The sequence below is a fragment of the Micromys minutus genome (assembly GCF_963924665.1).
Source record: "Micromys minutus genome assembly, chromosome: 12".
In the NCBI taxonomy this organism is placed as follows: Eukaryota; Metazoa; Chordata; class Mammalia; order Rodentia; family Muridae; genus Micromys; species Micromys minutus.
Genome location: NC_137981.1, coordinates 39969300 through 39997020, shown reverse-complemented (window position 1 = coordinate 39997020; position 27721 = coordinate 39969300). Strand labels below are relative to the sequence as shown.

At 35.9% G+C, this 27721-nt stretch overlaps 1 protein-coding gene across 1 annotated transcript in view; it reads left to right on the top strand.

The window, feature by feature from the left end:
- Window positions 1-16553: 16553 nt before the first annotated feature.
- Window positions 16554-27721, top strand: part of CDH7 (cadherin 7) — a gene marked incomplete at both ends in the record, with an annotated part of 103687 nt that continues 92519 nt past the window's right edge. Inside the window, one exon of the mRNA XM_080926655.1 lies at window positions 16554-16763. Coding sequence (XP_080782781.1) covers window positions 16554-16763 — 210 coding nt within the window. The remainder of the gene's footprint in view (window positions 16764-27721) is intronic.

The window sequence follows — 27721 nt, the reverse complement described above, 5'->3', positions numbered from 1 at the left end:
TGATACTGAATCATAACCAAATGTTTATTTGTTTGAATTTGTTCCTCAGAAAGAAAACATTAAAAAACTAGACATTACAATGAAAAATTAAATTTCTACTTTGAAATGTTAGCCACGGACACTCAACCTCTCAGATGTTCTCCAGTCTAGAAAGGACACTTTGACTGTACAGAACAAATTGGAGAGTCATTTGTAGAATGAGAAGCTAAGTGCATATTTTACCTCAGTTCTTCATTTTATCTCCACTTCATGTTGTGGAGTTTGTCTACTGAACTCTGTGAAGTGTATAAACACAGAGATGAGGCAGCATATTTAGCATGTTCAGATCCTCAGAAAACAACCCTGGGAGTTGGGCATTTTATCTTCCTTGCCTATGGTATCTTAGAATTCTGAACCCTTCAATGCGGTAGTCAGTCTGAGCATTCTAAGTACAGACAATATTATAAATAGGATATTAATAGCAGTATATCGTGCAATATACTATTGATAATTTTATTCAAGCTCTTTAAAAATTTTTGCTGACTATAAACAAAGGATATTCATTTAAGAAAAGTCATAAAGATAAACTAGCTTAAGATGTTTCTTGCCTACATTTCTGCCATATCATAGATATTTCCCCAACCTTCCAATGCATACAGGGTTATTGCTTTCAATGGAGTCCTTCTAATAAAAGGTGAACCTTTCCTGCTAAAATCTCCCACAATACAATGCTCCTATCTACCTGGAGAATCACAAATATTTTATCTTTCTTTTTGAAACTTCTCATCATATGAGCCTTACTTGTTTTCTCACATTTAGGGTGTGTGTCATCCTCACCATTTGGAACGTGCTGTTCAAAAATCTTTGTACCTGATGTTTTATAATAGACTTCAAGATCATTGTGTTAAGATTCCCCAGCCTAGGAGACCATAAAGCAGCGGTTTGACTTATGCTCACCAAATAACTGAATATAATATCTGATGTAGAATCTCTTATCAAATAGCTGCTTTTTCAATAAAATATGCCTTACTAGGCAAAACAAATAGAAATCATTATCAAAAAATGCCAAATACAATGAAAATATATTTTATAGGCATTGATGATTATGTTGGAAGAGATGGTAATTAAAAGCTCAGCCTACTGAGATCCTGTCTCAAGGAACATATTTTGATTTTCTGCCCTGACTATTCCTTTTCTATTAATTGTTCTCAAGACTGATCTGTGTTCTCAATATTAAGCTCTTTGAAATTCATAGCTTTCAATGATCAGAATTATATTTTGGATTTTGTTGATTTTATTTACCTATTCTGTTTAGGTTGCATGCATGTGTGTATATTTTTGTGCATGTGTTGATATATGTATATATTGTATATGTATGTGTGTATGTGTGTGTGAAAATACCTGTGCCTGTGCATATGCATGTGCATGTGTGTGTATCACATGAGGAGTCTATAGTGGTCAGAATAATATGTTGGAATCAATTCTCACCTGCAACCATGTGAGTTCCAGGGACCCATCTCACTGTGTTAGGCTTATATACCCATATTTAGTCATATAGAAACTCCAAACATTTATGTTTAAGGAAATGTCCCAACAAAATATATATGAGTTTGATTGTGACTGGAAACCTCACCAGAAACTACTTATATGAATAAAATCTACTTCAGAGTATGAAAATAGTTTTCACACTGAAAGAAGCCATAATAGACTTACTCAATTTCTTTCCATTCTTAGGGTGCATAATTTAATGAAATTGAAAAAAAGGTTTTATTACATAATGCAAAAGAAGAAATTTATAGTTTATCAAATGACCTTACATGCAATTAAAAAAATAAAACCTTTGATTGAGAAGGCCACATTCTCTTTTTTTTATCCCTTTCCTCTTTCTCTGTATAAATATAGATATATTTTGTATAGATGTCTATAAATAAACAATATAAAGTAAATGTGGAATTTTTAATATAATATAATATCTACTTTAATATGCCTACACAAAATTTTCTTGATCAGCAAGTCTGGCTTCATACATTAATTAATAGCAATTTTATCTGAGCTACTTAGAAAACCAAGTTTCCTAATGGGCAAGGAGCCGTGAGCAAAGAAGAAAAGAAATAAACCAATAAAGCATGTCTTATGTCTAATGACTACACCTTAAACCTGAGAGCTCTTCTTTTACTGTTGGCCTTAATGTTTGGCTTCTTCCTAGGAACAGAGTGTAAATATATCTTTCAAGAAAGAGAAGGCTCTGGGAGATGTAGAACGTAAAAGTTATTACAGGGGTCATGTCTGCAGTAAGTTATGGTACTCACGCATACCCACCCTTCCGTTCTCCTTTTCCCCTCTTGTTTTCTCTGCAGAAATAATTTTTCCTCAGATCTTCACAAACCGTATTATTTGTCTCATGCTTCCGCAGCTTAAGTTCTATGTGCTCAGAGATGGCCTGACATGTTTAATCTTGTCAACCTGATTCAGAAATACCAAAGATATTGAGGTATGTTTCTGGGTCTATCGGTGAAGGTGTTTTCAGAGATAGTTATGATCCCCAGACCTCTGATGGAATTCATTTTGTATTCTGCTGATGTGATAAATATTTGAACAGAATTGGCAGTCAATGAGAAGATTCAGAAGTGAGATCCAGGAAATGAGTAACTTGGAACAAGAGATCAGAATGATCCTGAACCCTGAGCTCCATTTTCTGCCCCCATGTGGTCAGGTATTTTGTCACCACAGAAAAATCACTTGACTATTACAGGTAGGGTTCCTTAAGTCAACAGAGGGAAATTTCTTTCAGCTTCTGCTTTATCATTCTCTTCTGTTATGTTTCATCTCTAGAATTTACCATTGGGTCCAAATGAACTTATTACACCTCCCTCTGGATGAGAAGGTGGGTGAACACATCATAACTGCTTTCACCACTGTAATACAGATTCTATTGGAAGACCTCTTCTTCTTCTTCTTCTTCTTCTTCTTCTTCTTCTTCTTCTTCTTCTTCTTCTTCTTCTTCTTCTTCTTCTTCTTCTTCTTCTTTTTCTTCTTCTTCCTCTTCCTCTTCCTCCTCTTCTTCTTCTTCTTCTTCTTCTTCTTCTTCTTCTTCTTCTTCTTCTTCTTCTTCTTCTTCTTCTTCTTCTTCTTCCTCCTCCTCCTCCTCCTCCTCCTCCTCCTCCTCCTCCTCTTTTTTTATTTCCTGTAAGGAAATGAGGTAAAATGAAAATATCAGGTTTAGGATGACAACCCAAGTTTACAGTCAGTTCTTACATGCAAGTTCAAGGTGAGGTGGGGAGGGATGGCAAGCTAAATGTCTCATTAAAATAACATGTCTAATTGTTTATAAACATTTTATATGTATTGCTATTTGCTTACAAAAGAAGATCTGGAGCTCAAGGTTAGCCTTGTTTATATAGAAAGTCTGAATTTCGAGGATATGCTGGACCATCTCTCACAAAAGTAACTAGAAAAGATGGCACTTTGACTGATTGCAATGATTATGGGTCAGATCAGTGTCACCTTTCCCAGTGGAATGGCCCAGACAGGCAGCAACCTGCAGTTAGCTTAGTGTGCTCATAATTAAATGTTTGGACAAATACAGACATTTTCTTTCTTGGTTACAAAAACATTTATTACAATGCCCAAACATCCTTCATATTTCTTCATAATGAATCCTGATCTTTACCTTTTCTTTCCTTCCTTCCTTCCTTCCTTCCTTCCTTTCTTTCTTTCTTTCTTTCTTTCTTTCTTTCTTTCTTTATTTTTCTTTGTAATTTTCAGTCCAGGAAGCTATAAGAAAAGTTAATGCCCCAGAAAACAGTTCATTACACAAAATAAGTATATGCAAGGGAGAGGATACAGCATTGCATATTGCATGCCTGAAGCAAGGAAGATTTAGGATTTGAGCCTTTCAAAGAGCTGGAACCATATGCCAGTGTTCAAGGTCTACGTATCTTGACAATGAAGTTTTCCTGGGCATAGAGAAGCATGATTTCTTGAGGAAGTCAACATTCAATCTAAGAAAAACAAAACAAAACAAAACAAAACAAAAAAATCGAAGATATTTTCTAAAGCCGGTTTTAGTTTTGCTGAAGTGATAGGAAACAAAGCAGTAACAAATTTACCAGGAGTTCAAAGAGACTGGATCACTAGCATAAACTTTAAGATTTTGCTTTATGTATGTATTGTTTATATTTATCTTGAGACCAGGTGTCTTTGTGTAGCCCAGCTAACTTTGATCTCATGATCCTTCTAGTTTAGTTCCTGGAGTGCGGTCCATATTAAATACTGGGCAGAGGGGGAGGGGGATGGAAGTTAAAAGTTCAGAACAGACTAAATGGAGCGAAGAGGAAGAGCCATCAACTGAAGGAGAAATCAAGGAATCTGAGTCTGGGGACAAGTCTGTGCTCTTATTGTAGAGTGCGCTGAGTGGGTAGGAGAAGTCCATTACCAGAACCGGTAAGACGGAAAACAAGGAACTGCACACTGATCTGTTCATCTTTCATCTCTCTGACCAAAGACCAGGTCATCGGGTTAAATCAAGCACCCAGCGGAGGTACACAAAGCGAGTTCCACACAGATAGCACCGTGCACTGTGAATACAAGCCCAGCGACTCTCTCCTTCCCCTCTCGCTGGCCTCCTGAAGCTCCAACATTCCTCCCTGCGTGGAAATCACACCCCTAGGAAGTTTTGCATTGAAAAGTACAGCAGGGGAGGACATTTGCTGCGAGTAAAGAAAGAAAAAAAAAAAGTAGGGCAGTCCGAGGAGAGTGAAAGGGCAAAACTATCAAGCAATAAAATTGCAATTTCTAGTTAGTTTTATGACTGACGTGGTGCCTCAAGAGTTTTATTGATAAAGGCTTCTTTGACAGGCTGAAAGGAGGGGAAAGACTTGAAAATAATTCCTCAAAACTCCACTATTTGCTTGCTTTAAGATGCAAATACTTAGTGGTGGGAGGAATGAAGGGAAAACTTGAGCTCCTCCCACTTTCAACCGTCTTTATTTCTCTGCAAAGGAATCCATCTGCACTGATCAGTCAGCCAGGAGCTGGAGGAGGATGCGAGGGTGTGTGTGTGTGTGTGTGCGAGCGCGCGTGTGCGTGCGTGCGTGTGTGTGTGTGTGTGTGTGTGTGTGTGTGTGTGTGTGGAGCGCGCGTGCGCGCGCCCGTGCCGGGTAAGCGTCTCCCTCTTGGCAATCTTGGCCAACAGCCCTTCCTGTTTCTCCAGTAGGTTCTAAAGTCTCAGTAGCATCTCAGACAAGGTGCTTTAAGTGGTAACCCGCGGGGATCTGCATCACCCTCTAACGCTCTCTCCCAAGTCCGCCCCTGTGCGTCCTCTCGCAGTCACCCGTGCTCGCCCTCCCGCCCTCTCCAGGGACGCGCGCTCTGGTCGGCTCCGGACTTGGTACCCAAGACTATTGTGCAGAGGATTAGCGTGTGTGGGGGATGGGGGAAGAGGGTGGGGGTGGGGAGTAAGGAGTAATGATGTTCCTTTTAGTCCCTGCCTAGAGCGGGACCCTAACAGTCAATGACCCCCAGGGTTCCCGTGCCCTGCGGAGTGCGTTGTGATTGGAAGAAGAGCAGGCTGCTGCGGGGCTGAGCAGGTGCTGGTCTTCTTCCTCTGTGTCTGCCCCGCGCTCAGAGCTAGAAGCACAGCGTCCCTGAGCGCCCCTGGATTCCCCCCCCCACCCCCTAGCTCCCTGCCAAGTGCGTATTCTTTTAAATGCAAACGCCACGGTTTCAGGTGCCCGATGCCGCTGGCAGGGTAGCGAGGCCCCAGGTGAGTCTGTGTGCCTGGTTTGGGGCTGGGGAGGTCGCCTTCGCAGACGCGCGCCCTTGCTGCGCACCGCGGGAAGCCGGACAGATAAGTGAGCAAAGAGCAGGGGGGAGGGGGGCGGATCCGTGCGGAGTTTCCCGTGGCGTTCCCAAGTTACTGCGTGCTGTGATGAGACGTGCTTCTGCCTGGCAGGGCAGGCGTTGAGGACTGAGTTCTCCCGAGCTCGGCCTGGAAAGCAGTGTTGACAGACACCAGGTGCAACGCGAGAGAAGTAGTCAGGGTGAGAGTGAATCCCAGTCTCAGCCCACTCCAGATGCAGAGGTAAACACTCGCCATCTGCACCGCTGTCCTCAAAGAGGTACCCAGCGGACCCTTTCCTGGACCTTGGACTGATGCAGGCACAACACGGAGCAGACTGTGCCACCGCTTTCTGCAGAGGTCTGAGGCTGGAAGGAGGCGTGTGCCTTGTGTAAACAGGAGCAGGAGTCCTTTGAACCATCTGCCCTAGACCTCTTTGGCCTTATGTGAATGTGGAACTCAAGTAAGGTTGCTCCTTTTACTCCCCTAGTAATTAGTATTCCGTTGGTCAGGTGCATCTTCAGGATTTGCCTCCACTTTGCCTCTGTACCTTTGGTGTGAGCTGGGAAAAGGGCACCCTGCTTCTCTGGAATGCATGCTGGACTTGGACATCTTCGTGGGTTCACTTGGCACAGGGCTAGTTGCTGGTATTTCAGCCTTCCAGCGTGGATTACTACCAAAGGACCTTTGCTTTGAATGGCTTCACGTTTTAGATCATTAACCCTTCGGATTTCTCAGATGTCATAGTTCAGGTAAGTAAAGATTACCAAAATGAATTAATTCTGAACTGAGAAAATCATAAGCTGTTAGGAGAAAAAAATCGTAGATTTAGGATCTCAAGACTGGAAATTTGCATAACAATCCATTAATCTTTGTAAAACACCTTTTAATTTGCAAAAGATATTTTTAGTTCATGCATTAAATTCAGTATTTATAAAAATAACACCCTCCACAGTGTCAATGCCCAGCAGGTTTTCTTTGCAGAGGTGGATAAACAGAACTTCAATCTCTCTTTACAAAGAGTAAAAATTAATTTCAGCATATTGAAAATGCAACTTGAAAATATTGGTTGTTAAAGGTAGATTGCCAGTGCAAAACAAAATATGCATTTTAGGAGTCATGTTGTAGTAGCAAGCGTTCTTAAAGGGAAGTTTGTGCAGATGCACGGTCAGCAAAATCTAAGTAGTTTAGAGTCTTTATAAAGAGAAGTTATGGGGAAGGAAGAACTAAGAGAGAGTAATTCCGACTGCAGCTTCCACAATGCCACCCACAAAGCCTGTTTTCTAAAGAACTGGTCAGACATCATGTTGACCCGAATGTTTTTCTTGTTATTCCATGTGAAGGGGAAATGCATTCAAATAATTGTCTTTGTTTGGGGGGGAGGCTATTTGAAAAGCATGGGGAAACTGGAAAAGTGTAGGGTGCTGGTCTGGCCAGCAACTTGATGGCGATCTTTCTTGTGTATATCCTCGTTTGATTGTCAACGGCTAAGTGGAAGCTGCGAGACAACATCCAGTTTTAATAGTTTTATCCGAGTAAGCTTGCTGAAATTTTGTGTGTGAAATAAAGCAAGCAGCACAGCCTATCACCCTCTTGGAAGCTGTTCTAGTTTGCAGTGTTACTAAAGGACATTGTGCACTCTCCGAGTAGGTATTACAGTAATTACGGACTGTGATAGGTCATTAGAATCGTGTTAACCATCAGTTGACAGATCACAACTCTTTCTGAGTCTACGTTTATTGATTTAATGTCAGGGAGTTGTTCTCTTTCTTATGAAAGGCTTATATTAGTGAAACTTACCCTTGAATTGACTCTGGGTTTTAGCATCCAATAGGGAGAGAGGGTGGAGAACGTATTTGTTGGCCACTGTTCAGTCTTCTTTGGTCTGAAAAATCAAACCACTGTCTCTTATCAGGCATCATTTTTTTGCCAGCATTCCTATTATTCAGTATTTTTGGTTACTAAATGGTATCTGGGGTCTAAAGTTCTCAGACTAAATGTAGATATCAAAAAGAAAAGAAAAGAAAAAAATGAATACATCTATGGGTCACGTTAAATACTTTTTCAGATCTTTCAGAAAGGTGCTATAAACTACTAAGTCCCTAACTTGTTTTCTGTTGTACATATTACTGCTGAGTGATTCCAATCTTCCTGAATTTTTATAAGGTTTTACGTTTATTGCTTCAACAGCTTGCATTACATCACACTGCTCTTTCTTGGATGAAAAAGGAAATAGAAAACGTTTTTTACTTCATTAGGCTTCAAAGCCATATCTTAAATCGAGAATTTTTAGAATCTTCTAGAATAGCCAGCATGCATGAGTTAATTCCAAAGGGACAGAAATTCAAGTGTGTCTTCAGGGAATAAAGGAGCCAGACTTTCCTTGCTATGGTGGTAAAGGGGAGCTAAGGACAAACCATGTGACAGAGTCCTGTGTGACCATCTCCTCAGGCTCTAACAAGCAGGAGGAGATCTAGCTGTGACCCACAGTACAACAGTGCCTCCTCTGGGAATTTGCTGGTTCTGCAAAGAAGTCCCCTTGATCACCGCCCCTCCCCCACATTGTCTTTCTGCAAGACTCCTCAGTGACACAAATTCTAGGGCCATTTAATATGCACGTGTCTACCCATACATTCATTTCCTATTATAGTATAGATTTTTGATTATTGCAAAGTTTATTTCAAGGTATTTTGTAAAGTATTGACTGGAAGGAGAAGCCTTCCACAGAAGTCATGTGAATCACACCTGGCAGAAAGGTGTGATACAAGGGCAAAGTAAAGATTAAAACTGGAAAAGCCAAGATTTCTTATAAGAATGGACTGTAAAGAGCTAGCCCTGGAAGTACAGTGTGTCCATTTAGTTATTACATAAATAATTCAGGAGGGCTGTGCTTTGATACTTTGTTTACTTTTGAATAAGCATAGCTTCTGTCCTTCCATAAAAACCATGTGTCCTTTTCCCTCTTTTATTTCTTACTCTCAAGATAGAGGTTGTTTCTGTTTCAGTGCAATTAACTGTATAATCCACTTAGGGAAATTTTTCCTTCATGTTTGATAGCTAAAGGCTGTGTGATTAATTTCTAGGGCCCCTGACTCTATACTTAAGCCTGTTACCAGTAGGAGATTGTGGTCCGTGGTTTTAATGTTGTGTAGCCTGTGGAGCTAATGGATTTCATCATGGTCTCATTATGTGAGAAATCTCAATCACAGAAATTCCCAAGGCTCACTAATTGAAATGAAATTATATACATAGAAACATATATGTATATATGTATATATATTCCAAACTATAAAAAAGTTTCATTAATATTAAACTCACAGAATGTCATGTTAAATAGCATTTAAATTCAGCCCAATGTGCAGCAGTGTATTATTATGCTAGAAACTATAAGTGGTAAGATTAAATCTAGAATGATCATGATAGCAGACATCTTTAAAGGCTAGAATTTATAGTAACAACCCGTAAAATACAACTGGTGTACTAGTTATTTCCACAAACAAAATGGTTGGATTTATTCATTTTATATTTTGAAATACTGTTCTACATTGATACCCTATTTCTGAAATTTCCAATACTATGTTGCTTAGTTTCTCAGTAGTAATGGTTAACTTCTTAATGTTTGATAGTCAAGGTATTTTAGTGGTAAAAATGTAATCTTATTTTTGGATACTGCTCACTGTTTAATTTTTTAAATACAGTGAAATTTTCTAGAAAATAGATTCTTTAACCCTTACCTTTCATTCCCAACCTTCTGCTTTTCCGAGTAGCTATCAAAATGATTTCTTACATTAAAAAATTCAAGTTAAGTTTAAAAGGAACTTTGAAAATGATTACATAATTCTTGCACATGAAAAAGATTGTAACTTCTGAAAATTGTGCATAAATAGAGACTCATTAACTTAACTAAATAATTCTCAGCAAATATTTAAAAAAATACTCTCTGCATCTGTTAGTCTCAAATCCCAAAAGAACAGGTCTTTGTGACCTTGGGCATTTAGTGAGGATTCTGTGGAATTCATTTATGTGGTTTATGCTGCTCACTGTGGATTTACCAATATCCTCCAATATCAGAAACAGTATATTCTTCATGAACAGGAACAGTGAGCTCTTCATGATTTTCTCTGGCATGAACTCTCAGGAAATCCAGAGTGTTTTATGAGTATGGAAGTGACATTCTCTTAGACTGTTTCATAGATATTGCCCTTACTAGCTTGGTGTCTAAAGACACAGTTGTAATTGAAATATGGTTGATACTATGAAAGTCTTCTTATTTCCATCAGCTTTCAAATGCAAAATTCTGATACTTGATCACACATGATTTGAAAATTATTAGATGTATGATTTTATTTTAAAATATGTTCAATGCTTCTCCATTATAAATAAAGAAAAGCCATAATAAGGATGTAATATCCATTATGCAAAAAACTATATAATACCACAGTGCAAATTCTTCCTTGAGCGTAAACTGCACCACTTTCTTCTAAGGATTATCTGCGAAGGAACTGTCTTCTTTCCCAGACTTAGCCAAAGAACCATCAGTGAAAGACTGCTCTAATGCATCATGATTCTGCACAGTTCGTTTTCACTACTTCTCTTGTTGCATTTCTGCTTTTAAGCAAGTGTGTTGGGTGTATTTCATAAGAATTGATTTAAAATGTGTTGCTTGTCAATGTGTACTGAAGTTTTACAGTACTCTTAAACATGACAGTTTCTTCCCAATAGGCCAACAACACAATGATTTTTTCACTTGATATTATTGTCACAACCACATTTTTGTGTTTTGTTGTGTATTAATGAGAAGACAACAAAACACCCAAAGGGTGGGTGGTTAAATTCTGTAGTCTTTGTCAGGCAACTTTTATGGACCATGGTTCTCATAGTCCATTCTACTAATTGCATTAAAAGCCTTCAAATATCATGTCCTACTATTATTTTTTAAATGAAAAGAAAAAGAAAATATTTTGAATTGTACTGATTTTTAGAGTGCTACACTCCATTTCTTTAAACCAACATTAACTGTTGTAATTAAGTTGTGTGCTGGTATGAGATCTATTAAATATATCTTAAGCAGTTTCAGAACTATGCTTGATATAGACTCCAAGGATCCCCAGTTCTTCCTTGCCAAGGCTTTACCAAAACAATGGAAAGAAAAAATTTTGAATTGCCATAAAATGCTGCTTATTTATAGTTGACTTCAAGAAATATATTCCAATAACTACATAAGCTAAGCCAGTCATATTTTCCTATTATCGACAGGCACATATCATATCTATTACTGCTGAACACTTGCATAATGTCTTTTTCAGAAAACATAGTACTGCATATCTATATTGCCAGTTAAGTGATCTTTTAGTTTCTGTTTATATTTATTTTTCTGCCAAGGCGTCTGTATATATGCTAGTATAACCTTAAAAGCTTTATCCTCCTGCCTCAGCCTCCCAGGTGATAGACTCACAAAAAACATTTCAGTGCATTCTTAGGAATGCTTTAAAAATATTAAACTTACATGTTAATGTGCAGGATGTAAATAGGAACTACCTTACACTGCCTAGCATGTTCATAGTATGCTAAATTTAATACTGGCAGTGCAGACTTCATGCAATTTGCATTTTTGATGGTTGATAATTGACATGCTGAAGCACAAAAACGTTTCTTACTTTTGAAGTTAAGGAGAGAACTTAAATCATTGCTTCTACATATAAATAAAACATTTGGTTAAGAACATGACAAGCATGTGTTTAGGTTTTAAAAGCGGTTTGACATATTTTTCAAGAAAAGAAAGAAGTTAAGAAAAGTTATAATAATGAACTCATCTTGATGAAACCACATTCCCCGATAAACTTGAATATCTAGCAACCTCCTTTCTAATAATTCTTTGTGACTTTTGTGAAAGTAAGGATTGAAAGGAAATAGTTGCTGCTGAGGTTATTTTAGTTCAAATAACTGATGTTGACTGACTGATGCTCACCATTTTCCTCTTTTCTCTTCAGTACATTTTAAATTTCCTCTCGAGGCTCTGATCATATGATCGTTTAGTAAGTACATTATGCTTATCGCAGAAATACCTGTACTGATATTTCATACAAACCACTCAGAAAAGGTAAAAACTATTATAAATAAAATATAAATCTTTAAAGAATGATAGCAAAGAAAGATATCTTTTAAATATCTTAAATTTTTTCTTTCAGATTCACATCTAGATAAGTTTGAACACTTATTTTAGGTTCCCTTGTAAACATTTTCCTCTTCAGCTCCTGTTTACTCCTCTTCTCAGATGTAAGAAGTTAATTTATTTCCTCAGTTACAATGCTCCAAACCTTAAAATAGTCCAAACATGACCAGTCTATAGAAATTACATTCATCTTAAACGAAAAAGGTTATATATTCTTTTACTGAGCCATTAGTAAAAAAAAAAAAAAAGGTCAGTTGTTCAAATCTCCAAAGAGTTAATTTCTTCATTTACTTATTCCACATGGGCAGGCAGCCCAGCCTAGATCATGGCCACTTCAACTCTTTGAGATACGCATGTTTGCTGATGTGTGTTTGTGAAACACAGGTATGAGGAAAGGCCACAGGGAAAATGATGAATCATGGAGATGCTAAGGCTAAATGTAGCATTCTTGGCTTGAGAAACAGATATATATATATATAGCATGAACACAGAAAAAATTGTATTGGCTGTAGAAGTTACACAATGCATGTTGAAATCTCAAGTTTCTGCTATTTGTTCTCAATATTGATATGCAGAAATAATTCGAGTTGTTGTTATTTTATATTTATCTTTTTAAAATAATAGCTAACTGCTTCTTCTTTTTCTTCCCCTTCTTCTCTTCCTCCTCCTCTTTCTCCTCCTCCTCCTCCTCCTTCTCCTTCTACCTCTTCTTTTTTATGAACAACCACCTCAGAGAACAATTGTGGAAGTGCTATACAGTAACTCTTTCTCTTAAGAATTACATTTGTTTGCAAAGAAAGAAAAGTTTTGAGAAGGTTGTCTGAGAAAGGATAAAAGCATATCAATACACAGTTTGTCTCTTGCTGTGTAGGGTGTACATTCCTAGGAGAGTCAGCTACCACCAAAAATATTGGTTAATATGCCAGGAATACACCAAATTCAGGTCACAATTATGTGGATACTATTTTCTGATTATCAAATAATTCTTGAAAAGGTATTACAAATACAACTATTTCCATCACACAACAGAATTTCACTCTTCAGTCTTGTACAAAAACCCATTTGAACTATTCTGGTTCTGGTTCAATATGTCAGGAATCAAAGAAAATACAGATAATTTGGTTAAGACTATAACAAATAATTCAAATGCTAAAATAAAGTGCATTTCATTTATCCCAAAATAGGATTCATTAATATGTTAGAGATGCCAAGCAATTCATATATTGTCTTTTTATATAGTTAATATTCCACACTGGAGATGAAATATATTGGAATGCAGACATTCTCTAAAGACTTTTCTGAATTTCTAGAGTGCTCTAGGCTCCACACCTACAAAGTGTGTGCACCTGTGCATTAAGGGTAGTTCTGAGGACAGCTACTTTTAAAACCCTGTATGTAAATGAGAGAGCACACAATTCTTAGGTATCTTCCCTTTGCTGATATTATCTCGAGTCATAATGTGTTCAACAATTTCCCTCTTCTCTATGTTCTACTTGTTTTGATCAAACTACAGTGTTTTTATATAGACAAGAAAGAATCTTCAAGAAGCAGTTAGAGTAAACTGAGCAGGGCTTCCTACGGAGCTCACTGTGCTTCACAAGCAGACCAGAAGCTTCCATTGCAATCTGATCTCTTTTTAAACTCCTCACATCCTTCCTCTTTAATTATAATTAGCAATAGGTTCTTCATCACAAGTTTACAATAAAGCTGCCAGTATGGCTGTTATATAATTCTTAAATGCCTAAAAGTAAGAATTGGGAGGAATATCCCAGGCTTTATAATGTTATTTATTTCAGCTTTTTCATTTTGTACATAAAAAGAATAAAATCTGAGAGGGATCCAAAGTTGTATAGGAAGACCACAGTGATATCATCTCCATTAGGATGATGGCCTCCTTATTCATCATCAGGGGATACCCTCATATCATTAAAAGATCTAAACTTTAAATCGACTGTAATTTCAATCCAGTGTCTGGTTGATCCACCAAAAGTGTCTTTTGAAAATAATGATAATTTTCCTCAGCAAGTAAGGTAAAACTTAATATCCACAGGACTGCTTTTGTTTCATGAGTATATAGTTCTTTGGCATCGAATCTGCTTATTAGAATGCTTTCCTTTAGAGTAAAAATTATTTCAGCAGATTAACTATTGGTAACCATGGAATTAAAATGTAATGTCAGTTCACCAACTATCTTTAATTTCCAGAAAATGTTTCAAACACAGAAAAATTACTATCACAATGGCAGTCATGGTCATATTGAATGACCTTCACACATGCAAAGCTCCATTGTTAACATCTTATAATTTGAAGTGTGAACCCTGCCAGGAGGGTACTATTGGTACTGCAGTTGTCACTGTAATAGGCTAGGGGGCTTCACACTGTATCTACCAGATTTCTTAGTTTCTTGTAACTGTTCTGATCCAAGATCATGGAGTTCAGAATCATAATCTCACTCATATTCATTTGAATAGGAGCATGTCTATGCTTTTCCAGTATGTATTTGGACTAACCCCCTCCACACCTATTTATTTAATTTCAAAAATAATTTGCTGTTTATTTTCTTTAAAAGTTGGATATATTTTCACACTGATCAATGTCACAAATTTGTTTATGTATAACATTATCTATGTAATGCAATTCTAGTTTTATCTAACTTTTAAAGGCATTTCTTTAAAGAAAACAGATTAGAGAAACATGAACACTTCCTTGTTGTGTTTTCATCTGATGACTTTGACTAACACATCCCTCCTGGTCCCCAAGAATGCCGTTGGATGCTTTGGTGCTGCAAAGGCAAGTCTTGCTTTACTTTTGATTTAGCCACTCTTTCTGCGCCCATGAGTTTGCTCAACTCTTACGTCTAATGCACTATTTTCAAACACACATTAGATCATAGAGTGGTTTTAATCTACTCAGCTGCAGATAAGCCTTCCTATCTGTAGCTTTCCTCCTTAATTCACCTGCCTCTCTGTCCCATTCTGGTCTTCATTTCACTTTGCCACTGGAGATCTTTAATTCACAGCAGGCTATAGGAACTAAAGTTTATTTGAATTATCTTATGCTCAAGGGTAGCAACATAAGTTATTTACTAAATAGTGAATCACTCTAAATTGCACGCTGGAATATCCAAACTTAATAGGGATATATTTTAAACCTATATGACAATTTTCACAGGACTAAAGGTCACTTGGATTTTTTTTTCTTCCACTGATTTCCATTCTCAAGAAATTTAGATAGTTCTGTGTTCATATTTTTTTCGTCTTTGTGTGCTACTTTTCTGAAACTTTCAGCTTTATTCATCTATGGCTTAGCAGGATTTTTGTTGTAGTTGTTGTTTAGAGAGAGAGAAAGAAAGAGAGAGAGAGAGAGAGAGAGAGAGAGAGAGAGAGAGAGAGAGAGAGAGAGAGAGATTCACCCTATTGAAGATTATGAATAGAAGGTAAAATTAATTCAGAAACTCTAACATAGAGATTTAAGTGAAAATCTAGTCATAAATTCTTCTTTCTCTGTGCCTTGGGGGTGTGGTGTATAAGACATTTGTAGCTGATTTTTCTGTCTCTTGCATAATCAGGATGCTGTGCCTGCAGTAAATAGACCCCCAAGTCAGGGCTTTTCCCATGCTGTGCCTGAAGCACCACCTGGTTGCAAGCTGAAAATCAATAAGATTTTCCACTTTTGACTATCTATTGAGCATTTTGAGTCAGTTATGGAGTAAGACTCTACTGTGTAGAAGTTTTGTTGCAAAACGTTTAATGAAGATTTATGGAATATCAAGAGACAACAGTAAACTAAAGCACCAACCATGCTACAGTGCAAATGACAATAAATTTGAACAGTAGAAAATGGAAATCACAGACAATCACAATCGAATCAGAACACATCAAAACAGCTGTTCGTCTGTGCCTCAGTATCAATCAATCCGTCAGGAGTGAATCACCTCAAATTTATTTCTCCTTACAGTTTCAAAACTGGAGAGGTCTAAAATAGCACACGTCCTTCTGCTAAACTTCCTGGTATAAAATGTTTGGCTTGCACATCCTAATCCCAATGAATAGAGCAAATTGTAAGATTTTTAAAATGGGTAACATTAAAAGAATCTTTCACTACGATGTTATGCTTTAATGTAGAAGAAATCATATGATGCAATGTCCCTCGAAGATGATGAAAATTGTACTGTGGAATGAAGACGATTCTTCAAATGGCAGTAGTTATGTAATTTATAAATGTGGCTACAATTATTATAATCTTGTAAGTGTACGTATTAATATTTTAATGCTCATCCAAGTACTGACATTTTGTATTCTTAGTAACTGAAGTCTCAGTGAGATTGCATACTCTGATTTCTGACATAAGCTCTCCTCTCTGTTCTAGGAACCTATTACGCCATTCCTTGGCAACGGCTACTCATCACTGGTGACCTCTTCCAGTCCAACACTCTACAAATTATTATCTCTGGACTCCCAGCTGACACACTGCCGCAGGCAAAAGCTACGAAGCCAACTAGAACTGTGCCTTTTCTCCTGTCAAGGTTTTTTTCTTACACAGGAAAAAGGAAGAAGAAAAAAGATGAAGCTGGGCAAAGTGGAGTTGTGCCATTTTCTCCAGCTTATAGCTCTCTTCCTGTGTTTCTCTGGGATGAATCAAGCTGAGCTGCCAAGGTCCCGATCCAAGCCATACTTCCAGTCTGGAAGGTCCCGCACCAAGCGCAGCTGGGTTTGGAATCAGTTCTTCGTGCTGGAAGAATACATGGGTTCAGATCCCCTCTATGTAGGGAAGGTAGGGCACTTGGCCTTTTAAAATTACAAATGGCTACTGTAAATGCTTGTAGTTGACTGAAGAGCTGCTAACTTTTTCTTTGGTGATAAAAGAACAAAATGTTTCTCTCTGAAAGGATTTATAGTGGCTCTGTCATTAGCTACTGTGTTAGGTTGCACAGTGAAGCCATACGTTAAGGAGTGACGGTCTTTTTAAAGAGGTCTTAGTGGCCTGGTTTATCTCTATTGGAACACGCTGCTAAGTCTTATTACCACAATTAGAACAAGATGACCCATAGTGAATGAAGTGATATAGTTCTTCCAGCAGTTGATATTGAATGATCCTGTCTATGGATAGTAATTGGACATGATGAGTTTCATTATAACATTTTCATGCATGTATATTATGAATTTTGACCATATTGAAAGCCACACACACCTAGTACCCTCAGGAAATCCCCTCCTCCTTTTTCTACTGACACACTTCCCCTTGCCAACTAATCTGCCATCTGATCTCATAGTTTTGTTTCATTTGCTTTGTTTGCTTTTTGAATGATTCAGTATGTTTCATCTGGGTTTCTTATAGAAACCGTGGGAAGTGGTAGAGCTACTTACAGGAATATCCTCAGCTTTCCAGTGTCTGTGCTGTGGATGACTACATCTGCTCCTCTGGCAGCAAATTTTACAGTTGACTCCCTCATGGCTAGCTTTGTGAAACTGTGTAAACATGTCCATATTACGTGTACCTCACTTTGCCTTTCATTACAAATTGTAACACACATTTTTAGAACTTATGGCTTCAGTTATATACAGTCCAAAATTATCTTTTTTCCCCCCATAGAACTGGTTTTATTGTTTCTGTTTTTGACTTTTTTGTTTTTGTTTTGTTTCTTTTTGCTTTAAAAAGACCCATTTTTCAAAATAAGAGCATGAATAAAATTTAGTTCGAGATGCTATTTGGCAAATACTAAGCAGGTTACAGTGTATATTTCTGTTGGTATGTTGCAGACAAACAAAGATTTATTTTCTTATGTAGATACCTGGATAGGAAATGTTGGTAAAGCAAGGACTGACGCTCACTATTCTATGACATTATCCCCAGACATTAGATTTTTCAAAGTGTGGAGATGTCCCAAATTCCTTATTTTTGTACTTAGCAAAAGGAAAACGATCAGTAAGGAAGTTATCCAGCTATTTGTTCTCCATTCCTGTCAACAGTTTAAATTGTCTGTTTCTCATAAAATGTAGCAGTGTTTCCTGATACATTTGCTTAGAAATAAAAAAAAAAAAAAAGATTTCAGAGATCAAACGGGAAATTGAATGTTTTTCATTGATGATTTTTCACATGAATAGGTTAAAATTTTGAAAAAAAAATTGTTCAAGGTAAAATTGCTAGTATTTACATTACTTTATGTAATATTTAGTACACAAATTAATCCTGTGTGGCAATTTTGTGACCATGTGCACAAAAATTTAAAAACAGTAAAAAGATTACTATTAACTTAATGATAATTGAGTTTGTTATGAACAAGTTGTGATTTTGAAATTCAACAAAATTGTGAAATATAAACATATTATTCATAATTTTCTATCTCACCATAATTCAGAACAGAAATAACTCTAAACATTAATTTACAATAAGAAAATGTATATTATTTACACTGAAATATGTATTAGGTTTCAGGTCAATGGTGTGTTCACTTCCTAAGGCAAACAGTATAATTTCTAGACATTGCCACGCACAGCTTCAGTCCCAATTGGAAAGTAGAACAGGAGAATCATAAGTGCACAAATTGAAGGTCAGCCTGGGCTACTTTGTACCCTGTATCACAGAACAAGTGTGTGTGTGTGTGTGTGTGTGTGTGTGTGTGTGTGTGTGTGTGTGTGTGAGTGTGTGTGTGTGTATGTGTGTGTGTGTACTGGAGAGTCAGAAGTAAAGACATGTATTATTTAGGTCAGTTTTGTCCTTTGCTTATGGGCTAGGAATTGAAAAGGTGCCCATGGAAGTGTTCTCAATGATGGTAGAAAATAAGTTCAAGAAGCATGCCCCTGACTACAACACAGGAAGTAAAAGTAAAAACTTGCTCCCTCGATCGGGTGGAACAAGTGATATATACTTCAGGGCATAATATATATATATTATGTCTCTCTTTTGGTTTTTTTTTGTGTGTTTTGTTTTGAATTTTGTAGAGAGGTGACACAAAACATGTATTTTGTACAGATGAGCAAATATTAGTATCTTCCTGGGGCTAGTGATATGAAGTGTCAGAATAGCAAAATATAAAACACAAACACCTTTAACTTTATTATACTCATTAGGTTCTATAAAAATTAATACCTCTCTTTTTTTGCCTAGTGAAGGTATACACTGACTATAGGCAGATATGATTGTAGGACAGAAAACTAAATATTGTGGACAGAAGTTTGGAGGATGAGTAGAGTGATGAATATAAAGGAAGAGAAAAGAACATAATAAATATTTTCCAGAGATGTATGTCAAAAATATCTATCATGGTAGAGGGTTGGCCACATACTTATTAAAAAGAATATGAGCACAATTTAGGTTTCTGGATATTTTAGAAGACTTTTAGGTGACTTTGATAAGCGTCTTGCCTTTAATAGGTCACATAATCTAGGTACAGAATATATCAGGTTGACAAATTTTGTTGCTCATTCTCCCAGTAATTTGGGTTGTGTTATTTTGTTTCAGGGCCTTTAAAATAGAAATACTGACATCTACTGTTTATTTTTCCTACTTAGCGAATGATATAAAATATTTGGAGAGCTTCTGAGATATTTCAGAGGTTAAGAACATGTTTCCTTCATCCAAGTAGGGCAGTTTACAAATGAATGGTTCCAAGGCACTGCATTCATGTATTCATACCCCACAAATATATGCACATGCACTTCAGTTAAACTGTCCTTAAATAACGTTAAGTATGATTAGTGTGGGTATTCAATGAGATAATAATTTGATATTTTGACTTGGTCATGTAATGTATAAAAGTTATTCATATTCTGCTTCAGATATTTTATTAGTGATTCCCTACCTGAAAGTAGCTACTGATTTATACACTAAATAGCATTTGTACTTATTTTGAATATTCAGAAGAATGGTCTGATTGAACTGAGCTTGGAAATGGAAACAAACATTTTCTGTAATTTCTTTCAGAATTTCAAATTCCAAGTCTATGATAATATCACAGGACTCCAAAATGAATTGAATAACTGTATGGAAAATAAGTTTATCATTAAGATTCCCCAATTTGGCTAGACTAACTGGACAGCAAGCCACAAGGTTCGTTATGGTTGTGGCTGTGCAGCAATGCAATGCGAATTTGAATTCGGGTCCTAGTGGGCAAAGCAAGCACTTCAATCTGATGTTCCCAGGACTAGCCTAGTTTCACATCTGATGAAATGACCTTAATTGATACCTTTCTCCACTTTTGTGATGGAAATTGAGAAATTAGTGATTCTAAATACATGTGGATTTCAAGAAGAAGTCAGTATTTTATAACGATTGAGTTCTGTGTTGTGTACGATTTCTTACCAGTGGAAATGAAGTGAGGGGCTTTTTGTTGATGTTGTCCTTCCTGGGCTGCATATCACAGTGGATTGCTTGACTACATTGCTGTAGGTTTGCAGCTCAGTCTTTTCTCCACCTTGTTATTTCTCACTTAACATGCCCTAACCCTCCTCAAGAAAAGAAATTGTCTACAAAAACACCAAGATTCTGTTCTAGGTATTAAGTGGTTTTCATCTTTCCTAACCGTAATGGGCTGCCAGCCGATGGCTGCGCCCGAGGCCATTACTTTCACAGAAATATGTGCTTCCTGCATTTCCCAAACTCTGCTTCCCTCATTGTTAACATCACTCTAGCCTTTTATGCTGCTCCCTTTCTTCCACATTCATTCGGGGAGAATTTATACCTATTGCTCAGTAGAAATCAAAGTCGTAGAAGTGCAGTCTTCCTGACTCACATTCCTTTAAATTGAAAGTGTTAGTGAAAATTCCCTACACGCTTCCTTCGTTACACAGCAGCACACGCTTTCCCAAAAGCTTCTGAACCTCCTAACACTGTGGCTGCGTGCATTGCTGCACAGAAGAACATTCTATTATAAAAATAAATTACATTAATGGGATGAATTCCAAATGATATTCCTTTGGGATTTTGTTAGACACACAAAAGGAAGATAACAAATTCTAAGTATGAATTACTTGGGAAAAGTATATCTTTGTAGTTGAATATCTATTACATTGGTTCTAGCATAAGAAAAATGAAGCAGAAAGAGAACTGTGCTCTAGACGTGTATGTTGCCTATGGTCAGATTGAAACATAAGAGGAAAAGCTGTTGTTTTGTTGCTGTTTTTGTTAATGTTGTCACTATCGTAGGAATGAACAGGAGCTGGTTTTTGTGAGAATTCTATAACCAGTTAGTGGGCTAGAAGGCTATGTCTCCTAAACTCTTGGCTTTTCTAATAGAAACCTGGAATTCCTGATGGTTTCAAAAGAAGTTGGACATGGGTCAGCTCCGTGAGATGCAAACAAGTCCATGTTTGTAATAAATACTTCCAAGCAGTTAGGTTTTCTCTTGATAATCAATTATCATGATAAGGAATGAAGTGGCTTTCCTCCATATAAAGTCAGTAATTGAAAATTTGTGTTTACTATATTTTTCACAAGATGGAAAGTAGACTGCATCATAATATGATAGAAAATGCAGAAGCTCGCAATGTTAAGTATATTTTCCCATCTTCACTATTTTATTAATTTATAAAAGAGAATGACCAACCTCAAAGATTTTATTAGAGTGTTATAAAACTAAACATTGGAGGACTTGGATTACAGAAGACTCCATAGTTATGGATGCAAATTTCCTGTTCAATCTATGCTGTTCAAAGTGACATAGTGAACATTCTTACTTTCATATCTGTTTGTCTTTTGTCCTTACTGACAAAGCATCAAAATTGACAAAAAGCAGTAAAAATGAAGAATACAATATGGTCTGCTCTTGCTCTTTGTTATGCTGTGTTTAAATAGAAGTTTCATGTATTGGAGATAAGATCAAGATATTATCTAACATGATGACTAGGTCCCTATGTAAAGTCAACTGATATTATCTTGGTGTGTTCTGATATGATTATCCTACTGACATGAACCACTGGTCTCAACGCTCTTTCCCCAGTCACTAAGATAGTCACAGTATTAACTAATAATAAAGGAGAGACAAGATTTTGAATTCATCCTATACAATGCTTGATGTTTTCTTGTCATATGTTGTAGAGTTTCAAAAAATATACCCAATCACAATTCACTTAATGTTAATTTTTAAATTTAGTTTATTTAAACTATTCAACTTTATTGCTTCCTTAAAAACACCACATATGTATAGTGATAAATTTTGATTTGTGAACTTAATTGTATTAAAAATGCCCAAGGGACTACTAAAGTACACACACACACACACACACACACACACACACACAATAATGTCATTTTTAATTTTTGAGTACTTTGACCTAATAACAACCATATGTGCAAACTTCATAATGAAACCAGTTTCTTTAACTGGCCATAACAAAATATTAGAACATGCCATTTGAACAGTAGTGATAAGTGTTTTATGTAATCTATATAGTTTTGGAGATCAGAATGGGGCAGTGTTCCAGCAGAGGTACTGCCTGGAAAAGATTTGTTTCCTCACCTGTAGACCGTCACCTTTTCTCTGCATCTCACAAAGAGACCTGCTCAGTTTTATGAGGCTACTCATGCTACAGGTTAGAGCTTCAGTTTTATAAACCCATTTAGTCTTTACTACTCCCGTCACCCATTGAAGGTATTAATATCATTTTCCTATGTGTAATATGCTTATGTGCAATATAATCCCTAGGAAGTACATTATTAAGCATGCAAATTTTTGAAAAAAGTCACAAATTAAATTTTCTAAATTTATTTCATGTAAAAATAGAATTGGTAATAATATTTGACAATAGCCCATTAATTTGAACCTTTATACCTAAAAGTACGACATCCATAGCTTGAACCAAACATTGGTCATACTATTTTTAAGCAGTCCATTACGTTTGTATCAAATATATGAACTATTCATTTGGCTTTATCTTATAAACAATATATTTTATACCTATTTACACAGCAGGAAAATTGTTTTAGTAATCATAATAATCTAAAGAAGACATACACTATATTGAGAACATTTGTAAGGAAAATGTAAGCATCTGGATCAATGGAGAAATTTGTCAAATTCTTTGTAAATATTATTTAGTTAAAATACAATTATTTTACATATCATAGTACCAGCAACATATTGTAAGTTTGTCTTTGACTGCAGTAAACTGGGACTTCTCAGATCACATTTGAAATGTATTGATAAAATTGTTTCATGGTGTGATTTAAATTCATCAGATTTGTTTCAGTGAGAGCAGGTGTTTAGCCAAGAGCTAGCAAAGCATCTTCTGACCTGTTGCCAAACAAAGACAAACTGCAGAATCAAAATTTATGTGTGATGAAACATTGTGGCGAAGCAATCTGCATTTCCAGTTCAACTAGATTTCTTGTCCTCTGAAAATGAATGCAGAAGGGTAATTTTTCAAGATGTGGCTGTTTGACTGGGATTGTAATTAACACAACGTGATTAACATCATCTCAGCAAGTTTTGTATTCATACACAATTATCGGATAAGAATGCCTCCCTTCAAATGTTTGCTCATGTCTTCAGCTAAAATGCTGACTTCTTTTTAAGGTACTTAGTCAAAGACACACAAACAAAATTTGGCCAACATATACATAATGTTCAACAGATGTGTATGTCTGAAAGATTCGTGATGATCACTAGTTGAGTTAGTTAAACCATGCTCAAATTAGATCTTTATGATTTGTGACTCATTTAAGTGTCCATGTTAAAGCTGAATATGTAAGAAAAGATTACACATTCTGCAGTTGGTTCTCTAGAATGAAGTATAAATAACATAAAAACTGCCATTTTCTCCCCCATAACATATCCAAGAAGCTCAGTTCTGAGTTGCACAACTTTCTTATTCCTGACATAGTTTATATAATTTTTGGAACTAAATCATAACAGAGCTGCTACATCTTCTTATTCAAGAGAAATAGAGCTCCCGGCATGGAGATTCAATTTGAATATATACCAGACCAGGAATCCTACAAAGTGCTATAATTCTTATCAATTTTCAAGATATCATAGATGACTGCATTATGACATTGGCTAGTGTGGGGTTGCTTTCAAAGTGAAAGCCATATGTAGAGTCTACAAAGAATTATTTATATAAAAATAATAAGCATGTTTGCACAGACAAACTTGAAATTGTGCTTGTTCAAAGGATAAAGTGAAATGTGGAGATATGTGTTAAGGTTTGTTGACAGTAAGCTGCAGGTTTACTATAAAGAATAATTGGAAATATGATTGATCATTATAACACAGATATTTAACAGGGATCAGTAAATTTGGTAGCTGAATTTTATGGTATAATGGTGTGAAACAAGTCTGTTTTTCTATTTATGAGATCATTTGTGGCAAACATGAGTACAATTCATAATAGGAAATGTGAGTAAGGAGTACAGGATGTGGTCAGAGCAGTGTTCACTATGCCCTCAGACAATAATCATTATTCTACAATGTATGTATCTGATCAATATTTGTATGTGAATAATTCATATCAAATACATAGTGTATATTAATGTAGATTAACATACACACTAATTTCAGAGTTATGTGATCTCTGTTTTAACATTTATTCTGCCACTTCCAAATATGATTTCATTTGAATAGCCTGGTTCTCCTTTTTATCATTTATAAAATAGATATAATCATTTCTAAAAATAGTCCTCATAGGACAATTATTGACATTAAGTTCAACAAAACCGAAACTGTGTTTCTAAAAATTAGCAAGCTTCTTGAAGAAAGAGATTGTGTGTTTCACATTTCTAGACTCCATTCATCATCCTCAACTGGAACTTACTGTACCAGAAACACACAAACACCTGAGATCCCATTCATATCACTGGGAAGATTGAGCTTTATACAAACTCTGGTTTCCAAGAATTTGAATTATCAAAGGCAATGATTTGGTACTAATCCAAATTTAAATGTTTGGAAAAAAATGATTCTTGTTCTCAAGCGTTTTATATGTGACATATTTTTGAGAACTGTCATCAAATATAGCTGTGATTGCTTCTTGGTCCCTGAAAATTTTACAAACTGACCAAGTTCCAGACATTCTTTTTTATTCTATATGCAGTTCAGATATGTGTATCAAGATTTTTACTGGTCTTAAAACTTGGTGTGAATTATAAAACCTTATAAAACCATGGGCTATAATTATATTAGTTATTTTACTAATAATTTTATTATAGCAATCTTTTCATATGGACAGTAGCACAAGTAATACCTAATTATGGGGTTTGGGTACAGAAAAGACATCCAAGAAATGTGCTAATATGAACCTATAAAAAATCACATTCTAGCTTTAAAAGCTAAATGAATCTCTTCAGAATATTATTCATTTTCATAGTACTCTTGTGTCTCCTCACACATTATGGACTCTGAAAACAACACATAAGATTCTGCTGGCTTATGTCTACATTTCTTTCAGATCTTTCAGCCTTCTTTGTCTGAGTAAGAAGTTAAAATAACCTTTTTAAAAGAGACCTCAGCCTTTCTTCTTCTGGCAGATAAATGACCTCTTATGTTATAACATTTAGAATATCGGAGTTATGACTCTGTGTTTTCTGTGTTGGAGAATATGACACAAGTAGAAAGTTAGCTGGCTTCCTATTTGGGATTGCAATATTTAAGGTCTATGACGCTGACCTTTTTATGGCACACAGATTCAAGTAACAGTTCAATTAAAGTTTCAGTTTGATATGTGTAACCCAGGATACAGTGAGATCTGGACTTGCTTGGTGGCAATATCATCTAAGCATGTACGATCAACTTATTTTATAATTGCTAAGAGTCCTGTCTCTGTTTTTAAAATGTCTGTAATTCCAACAGAATGAAATAAAATGAGAATAGGGAGCAAAGGGGAGATCTTGATGAATCTGTAGCAGCATGAATAGGTCTGTCTGTATTCATCTTCCTGCCTCACTGAGGAACACAGGAAAAACATTTCAGATCAGAATGGCAGAGAACAGAATGGGTGAATAATAACTTAAGAACTTTGACCTTTAGAGAAATTGGGAGATCTCTATTTATTTATTGATTTCTAAATGAAATTGAACAATTAGCATTTTTTTAACCACTGTTAGATATGTTAGCTAACTAATAGGTTATACTTAGGAACAAATTCATAGACTAATCCAGAACCTTGATGACTACAGTTAGCTTTAGCTATTTATAAAAGAAGAAGAATACGATTGGAATATATTTTATTTCATTTTATTCTTTTTAATTTTTCTTCCTTCATCTCTCCTCCTCAATCTGATCCCTGATGTTCTTAGCCCTACATGTCCCCAGTCCATCTGAGGAATCTACTCAATTTTCCATTCCTAGGAAGATCCATGCTTCTATGAATACCCTCCTTTTTACCTAACTTCTTTCAGTCTGTGGATTGTAGCTTAATTATCATTTATGTAATGCCTAAAATACACTTATAATTGAATACATACAAGACTTCTTTTTCTGGATATGGATTGACTCATTCAAGATGAGTTTTTCCTTCTTGCATCCATTTGCCTGCAAATTTTATAATGACATTTTTTTAAAACTGTGGATTAATACAAATCATGTAAAGTACTGTATTTTCTTTATCTATTCTTCAGTAGAGGGGCATCTAGTGCACGTATATCCAAAGGATTCTCAATCCTACTTGCTTAACTGTGTTCATTGTTTCTTTATGCATAATAGCCAGAAAGTGGAACAACCTAGAATAATATATACATTTAATATTAGGACCACTTGATATTTTAAAATACATTTATCTATTTTCCTGAGCCCAAGAATTCTTTGTTCATTTCTTAGTGAATGCAGAAGTTGTGAAATATTAATTTCAGAGTGAACTCAGGCTTGCAAGCAATGAGATCTGAGTAAAAATGTATGCATGATCAATTTCAATTAGTTTCTATTTTAAATGTGTTTTATAGTAGATAGTATGCAAAAATCTTCATGTTTGGTATGCCTGTAATATGTGTTGTTATGGATCATAATGTGAAACATTTTTTTTGCTCTATGTTTGCTATTTTCTATACTTAAGTAGGTTAAAATATTTTAAAGCATATTTTAAGCATGATTCAAACCTGAAGGAAAAACAAGAGTGGGTGTGTGCAAGTTTCATGATGCTGGCACATTTCCTAACCATAGGCAGGATATCAAAATATTGTTTCTCTCCTGTCCTCTATCACACAGAGATAGTAATATCATCTCCCCATCCTCAATAAACATCAAATCGAATAAAATCAAGTCAAACATTGATTTAATGCCCGCTGCTAAGAAGATGCTCAGTGTACAAAGTATTAAATGTTAAATTAAAGATTTAAAATTGGAAACAGTGCAAACTGTTCAAACTATTAAAATGCTAGGAAAGGAATAGTGTTTATGGCCCCAATATTTTGGTAAATAATCATAAATGATGCCTAGACAGAATGTTCTGTTAATTATGACAAGTACTATATACATAATAAACCTAAGATAGCTCTTTCATTTTAATGATCTGCTCCCAGAGTTAAGCCAGATTCTATCTTACAACAGTTTTTAAGCAATAAATGTATAATACAAATAACATTACAGTTACCAAGCAGACGCTTTTGCAAAAATTCATATGTAACTATATTAGTAGTGCAGAAGAATGCCAAAAACATGGAAAGTCAGGAAAGAAATATGGGAATGTTTGTAGGGAAGAAAAGGAAAAATATGTTGTAATTATGTATAATTTCAGCATCTTAAAAAAAGTTTTGGATTCCACACACTCAGATATGTAAGTTCTGTTGTCAAATATGTTTTATGC